The following is a 7,247-nucleotide window of genomic DNA, read 5'->3' on the forward strand; positions in this document are numbered from 1 at the left end:
TAATGATATGAGTAAAATTCATTCTAAAATTAATCGTGATTGTCTCAGAATGCAGTGAAAGCCTCAATCCGAGCTGAAGTGCAATGTATCTAAAAATTCGATACTAATTATTCTTTATCTGTCATACAAAATAAAACATGTGTGTAGAATTTATTATAATATTAATTAAGATTATTGCAGGACGAAGTAAAAATCTGAGACTTGAGTGGAAGTACAATGTATCTAAAAATTGGATCCTTCTTATCCTTTATCTATCTTACAAAATGATTTATGTGTGTAGAATTTATTATAAAATTAGTTGTGTTTGTCTCAAGATGGAGTGAAAGCCTGATGTGAGCGAAAGTGCAATATATCTAAAATTCCATACTAATTATTCTTTTTATCAGTCATGCAAAATAAACTATGGAAGTATGATAATAACAATCTCAAAAGGCCAAATTCATCGATAGGATCTCAAATTTGTCCTGGAAATTCACTTAAATCCCTTAACTAAGACTTGTACCTATCAAACCCCTCAAGTGTTAAAATTGATATCTATTAGGCACAAAATGCTGAGTTGACAAGGAAAATATGTTAATACCTATCACTCTCCTTGGGCGCGTAAACAGTATATTAAATAATATTTTATCTTTTTTAATTAAAAAACTTATATTTAAATTATTTTATTGATATTATTTTTAATTATTATAATTTCTTAATAAAAAGAATTAAAAAAAAGCACCCCCCCTTCATTATCTTCTTCACCCCCTCCCCTTTTATCGTCTTCTTCACAACCCCGCCCCTATTCATCATCTTCTTCACAATCCTCCGTCATCAGCGTCTTCCTTTGCAAACCACGACCTCAGTCATGAGAACTTACAACCACAAATCAAATCATGAAATTTACCAGTAGTAAAATTAGAAGAAAAATCAAATAAAGAAAAGTTGAAGGCTCCATTTTTTTCCAATTGAGAGAGAGCTATATACACACATAGAGGTCACACACAAAAACCTCACAATACACTCTTCTCCGTCTCTATTTTTATACACATAATAGACATACACAGCAATACATATTGCGCACACACACAGATGCCACCGCACATACGCACACATATACATGCCGGAGGGGAGGGAGAAATGGGGTAAAAATTGAGTGACGGAAAGAGGAAGATCGAGGGAGTGATAGAGATTGGGTTTGGGAGAGAGATCGAAAAAAACAGAGATTGTGCAATCTGATTTTTTTTTTCACTTGTTCTTACTAATCAAATAAAAATGAAATTGGGTCAATCAAATTTTCGGCGAAGCTTTATTTTTACCAGTTAGACTGACACAAATTTAAAATTTGCTTGAAATTAGTAAAGAAAATAGAGAAAAGTCATTGATGTGACAATGATGATTTTGTAAGGAAAGAGAAGTTGGGTTGAATGTTAATGATGGGGTGGGCAGGGGTCTGGGTGGGGTAGGGGTCGGGGGTGATGTAGGCGTGGAGGTGGGTTAGTTTAGTTTTAATAATTAATTATAATATTTTTAGTTCATAATTTTTTTTTAAATTTATTTGCCACATATTTTTTTTTTATTGGGCATTTTTGCCACGTCACGCGTGTGTAACACACTTTTTATATACATTTTGGTGATTGTGTAAAAAATGCCTAATTGAAACAAAATTCGGGGGGTTTAGGGGTTTGATAGGTATAAACCTTAGTTTAGGGGCTTAAATGAATTTTCAGGACAAGTTTGAGGTCCTATCGATGGGTTTGACCATCTCAAAACAATTAATAAAAGCCCTGTTTGATCTTAAAAATTATAATTTTTTGAAGTTGAAGTTGAAATTGAGGTTGAAGTTGGAGTTGTATTTGGTTATGAATATAAATTAAAGTTGTTTTTAAAATTTTGCGAGAAAATTATAATTGAAACTTGTTTTCACCTTTTTAAATATAATTTTAAAATTGTATTTGAAATTTTCATGATCAAATGCATTTTATTTTCACTTTTTTTACTAAAATAAAATAACTTTTCAAGAAAATATAAATAATTTTCATAGCGAACAAATATTCTATCACGAGATAACTTGTTATGTAACCAAACGAACCCTTATTCCTTCATCATCAACATAAAAAAGAGCAATATTCGCTCAAAACCCCCATCATAGTAGCGATAAACAAGCACAAAAAATCTACACAAAACAAAGTTCTACTCACAAAAATGCAGCAACAACCCCCACCCCCTACCACCACCCACCCCACCCCGACCCCCACCCCCACCCCCACGGATTCCGATTTCCCCCGTCTCGCCAACATCAAAATCAAATCCTCCTCCCCACGTTTCCCCCCACCCACCACCCCCTCCACCACCGACACCCCAACCGCCGGTGCACAACGCAAAATCGGCATCGCCGTTGACTTAAGCGACGAATCCGCTTTCGCCGTTAAATGGGCAGTGCATCAGTACCTACGTCCAGGTGACGCCGTTATACTAGTTCACGTCCGTCCAACTTCCGTACTGTACGGAGCCGATTGGGGTTCCGTTGATCTATCAATCGTCGACACTGAGAATGAAGAAAGTCAGCGTAAACTCGAAGACGATTTCGATACGTTTACGACTACTAAAGCATCTGACTTAGCTCAACCGTTAGTTGATGCGAATATTCCGTTTAAGATTCATATTGTTAAGGATCATGATATGCGCGAACGGTTGTGTTTGGAGGTTGAGAGGTTAGGGTTAAGTGCTGTGATTATGGGGAGTAGAGGATTTGGTGCTACGAAGAGAGGAAGTGATGGGAGATTGGGAAGTGTTAGTGATTATTGTGTTAGGCATTGTGTTTGTCCTGTTGTTGTTGTTAGGTATCCTGATGATAAGGAGAGTGGAAATGGAAATGGAAATGATGTTGTTGAGCCCGTTGTTTCGGTTGCTTCTGCTGCTGTTGAGGAAGATGATGAGGAGGATGCTGAGTATCATGATGCTTCGGAGGATCGAAAAGGTATGGCGCTTGTTGCTCGCTCCGTTTGATTTTACTTATCAGGTTTCATTTTACGAGAGTTGATTTGACCTAATATCGGAGCTAAATTGAGTTAGATTAATTAAACAGTCTCGGAAAGGTAGAGTGTATGCACCTCTTATGCTGCATTTTATGGGAGTTGATCTGACTAATATTGAAGCTAAATTGAGTTTGATTAATTCAACGTAGCCGATGTAGTCCCCATGAAGTGGGGTCTGTGGGAGGTAGAGTGTATGCACTTGTTACGTTTCATTTTATGAGAGTTAATTTGACTAATATCGTAGCTAAATTGAGTTAGATCAATTCAACGTACCTAGTATAGTTCCAAAAAGGTGGGATTTGGGGAAGGTTTACATTTCATTTCATGAGAGTTAATTTGACTAATATCGTAGGTAAATTGAGTTAGATCAATTCAACATACCTAGTATAGTTCACGAAAGGTGGGGTCTTGGGAAGGTAGAGTGTATGCACTTGTTACGTTTCATTTCAGGAGAGTCAATTTGACTAATCTATGAAGCTAAATTGAGTTAGATTAATTCAACATACGTAGTATGGTCCCACGAAGGTAGAGTATATGCTGACATTACCCATGCCTCAGAGATAGAGAGAGAGGTGGTTTCTAAGTTAGATTAATTCAATAGTTTGAATTTAAAATTTAGATGTTTGAAAACTATATGAGAAATATTATAAGTTGTGATCCTTCTCGTATTAATACGATAGAAATGTATGTTGCTTGTTACTCCCTCCCTCAGTTCACTTTTCCTTGTGACCTTTCATTTTACGAGAGTCAATTTGTTTAATTTTTGGAGCTAAATTGAGTTAGATTAATTCAACATACCCTGTATAATCTCACTTTATGTTTTTTTTTTTTTTGGGGGGGGGGGTGGGTAGAGTGTATATAGATCTTATCACGTACCTTATAGGTAGAGAGTCTGTTTCCGAGTTAAATTAGTTCAATACTTTAAATTTAAAATTTGGATGTTTGAAAACTATACAAAAAATACTATAAGATGCAATCCTTCTCATATTAATTTGATGAAAAGTTACTATCTTAAAATGTTGGTCAAGTTCATGCAATTTGACTCCCGAAAAGCGAAATGTGACAAGAGTGAAATGGAGGGAGTACTTTTTGGTGTTTTGCTGTTGTTATTTTCCACTTTAAATTTTATAGTTTGTGCCTTTCTTTTCGTTAATTTGGATCATGGAATGTTGTTATTTTTTACTTACTTCATTCATTTTTAAGTCCATTATTAAGTTTTTGATGATCTTCATTGTATAATAGCATTACGGCAGAGGATTAGGGCCAGTTCGGGTCGCTAGTGTAGGGAATTAATTGGTGGGGGTGTATTTCTGTTATGATTCTGTATTCAGTGTTTCGTGTTCCGTGTTCCATGTTTATTACGAATCTGTGTGCTTTCCTCTGCTTTATTATTCCTGCATTCCTGCTTTACTCTGTTTTATATTCCCTATGGGTGCCGTATCTATGTTATGTCATCTGCTGCTGTGCTGTACTATGTGTTTGTGTGATATCTCGTGACTTGAGCCGGGGGTCTTTCGGAAACAGCCTTTCTACTTCATCAGAGGTAGAGGTATGGACTGCGTACATCTTACCCCCCCCAGACCCCACTAAGTGGGAATACACTGGGTTTGTTGTTGTTGTTGTTGTTGTTGTTGTTCATTGTATAATAGCAATCACTTAGTGTTATGAATTGAGAAGTTAAAAGGAACTATCAGGTAGTACAAGGGCTAATTTCTTGTTAATTTTCTCTTTGGTATTGGACATTGTTTGTTCTATCTTTTTGATTAATTAAATTTAGTATTCTAAAGTTAAGTTCAATTATATAGGAGTATTATCAAATGAAAAGTTGAAAGGAAGTAAATGGGGATAAGGTTTAAGTTATGTTTCTTTTCCTCGTATTTGTCCTGATTGATAAACATAAGCCGTTCTATTTTGGCACGGTGCTAGTTGTTTCTTTTCCTCTTACTTGTCCTGATTGATAAACACAACCGTGCTATTTTGGCATGGAGCAGGTTGTTTCTTTTTATGATATCTAAGGATGAGATCAATGTCTTTATAATTTGTAGATGAATTCTCGTGAAATCTGATTTTCACCATAATTTGGGGAAAATGTAATTGGGCAAGATTGTTTTCTCTGTTATTGATGTCATATCAGAACCCTGGTTTCCAAAATTACTAGAAATGTGAAAAGGAATTATTTTGGGATAGTCAGTTATCTAGATCTGAGCGAAAAATGTCGGGCAAGCCTGTTTTGGAATGCAACAGTCACATGTGTTAAATCCTGAAGTCAATCCTCTTTTAGTTACCAAATGTGCTGTAGTAAAACACAGCTTAAGGTTAAACTCAACTTAAGGTTGAACTTATGGGTCAAAGGTCCAAAAAGAAAAATATAGTTGGAGTTATGGGTTAGCTTGAATCAACCAATTCCTTACCCAAGATATCATAGGTGTAGAAATCCTCTCCGTTGAGTTTTTTTCAGGGGCACACTGTTAAAGATGTTTGGTGGAGTATAGCTGTGGTGGTGCGTTGTTGGTTCTTCCCAGGATTCATGGTGTGTTACCCAACCACGGCTTTAGGCTATCTCTGAAGGGGTTTGCCATCATTCAATGAGTGAACTGATGGTAAAACTGATCCTAGTAAAGAAAGAAGAAGAGAAAGGAAAAAAGAAGAGTGAAGTTGCGATAGACTACATGCTAACTCCAAGGCTGCTTTCCAAATTTATTGTCTATCAAGCAACATGTATCTCCTTGACTTTGGCACTTCCTAGTGTGAGCAAAATCCAAAGCCATCTGTTTAACAGTTTTTCTCTGCTTTACTCTGCTAGATGCTGTTCTTTTTATTATCCACATACATATCTATTAGCTTACCTTAAGATTAGTTGGGAAAGGAAAAGTGTACATGAAGATGGTGGAGAGTTATGGTGCATGTGCTTATTAAGACCGAAAAATCTCCTGATTCAGCAGGGAAAGTGGTTCATATCATTTGATGCTATTAGAATCTGTCAGATCATGTTTACTTGCACAGAAAACTCATTTCTGGTAGGAAGCGGGTTTCATCTCTTTAGATTATCTCAATACCGATTCAGAAAAAGGGCTTCTAGATAATTTTTTCTTTTGAGTAATTTTTTTTGTTTTTCTCCCTTTCAGGTTTTAGTCAATGAGTTAATGAAATAAAAAGAACGGTTTTGCATCTCGTTGATGCCAGTAATGAAGTTAATGCACTTCATTAAAGAAAGAAAGAAATAAAATGAATGGGGCTAACACGTATCATGTATCATGATGCTATACCAAGTAATAAGTTTGTGTCGTATTGAAAGTAATTGCCCATCTCCTTTCTGGAATTTTTATTCTTCCAGGGTTTTATTCAAATCTCCAAGACTTGCAATGATTCCTTATTATTTAGGAAATGGTTTTCCTAGAGAAAATTCTTTAACATTTTGACCAACTCAATGAAAAATGCTCTCTCAAGGAATATGTGAGATATTCTAAGGGGTTTAGTCTGTTAGTTGTCCTGCAACGTGTTGCAACCTGGTTGAATACATCCTTAACTAGAGTACTTTTTATCGACTTGATCTTTGAGTACCAATAATTGGTTTGTGGAGTCTGCAGCTTCTCAAGGTTATTGAGCATGGATTAACTTTTGTAGCTCCTTCGCTAATATTCTCAACTCCACTATTTTATGACTGCAATTACTCCCTACTCCATCTACCGATAGAAAATATTGCCAGCTCTTTCTGCTTTGCTAAGATGTTCCTGGTTCTTTTTGACAGATTCATAATGAAGTTGGAAGAGGTCTTCATTTGGCTTGCACAAGCGTTGACCAGCTTCCACGACAACCACTAGGCCCTTTGTGATGTCTGGAGTCATTTTATGTAAATGAACTGTTGTAGCTTGTCTCCCTCAACATCGACTTATTATGGTCTCTTCTTGATGATTGTGTCTGCTATGGTTGTCATTTGCTCAGTGTTATTACTTGATTGCTTTGCCTTTGGATACTTGCAGTGCAATCTAAAACTTTTTTATGACTCGTCCACTATTGATTGTTTGTGTTTACCCATTACAAGTGTGGTCATGCATTAAAATATTGCCTGTACCGTAATGCATCAAGATATGTTTTAGTTCGACTGTCGAGACTAGAAAGTTTGGGGCCTGGGATACTAGGAGGGGATTTGGATTGGCTTTTAAGCTAAGGGGTTGTCTGGTTGGAAATAAATTTTCTTGGGATTAATTATTCGGGGATTAGTCATTCCAC

The 7,247-nt window shown here is 36.2% G+C and overlaps 1 protein-coding gene across 1 annotated transcript; it reads left to right on the forward strand.

Moving 5' to 3' along the window:
• The first annotated feature begins 2,037 nt into the window (after nucleotides 1-2,037).
• LOC107876914 (universal stress protein PHOS32) lies at nucleotides 2,038-7,028 on the forward strand. The gene is made up of 2 exons (XM_016723730.2): nucleotides 2,038-2,959; nucleotides 6,766-7,028. Exons 1-2 carry the CDS (start codon nucleotides 2,185-2,187, stop codon nucleotides 6,771-6,773), a joined length of 783 nt encoding a protein of 260 aa, XP_016579216.2. The 5' UTR covers nucleotides 2,038-2,184; the 3' UTR covers nucleotides 6,774-7,028.
• The last annotated feature ends 219 nt before the right edge of the window (nucleotides 7,029-7,247 follow it).

Source organism: Capsicum annuum, chromosome 7 (genome assembly GCF_002878395.1).
Source record: "Capsicum annuum cultivar UCD-10X-F1 chromosome 7, UCD10Xv1.1, whole genome shotgun sequence".
Taxonomy (NCBI): Eukaryota; Viridiplantae; Streptophyta; class Magnoliopsida; order Solanales; family Solanaceae; genus Capsicum; species Capsicum annuum.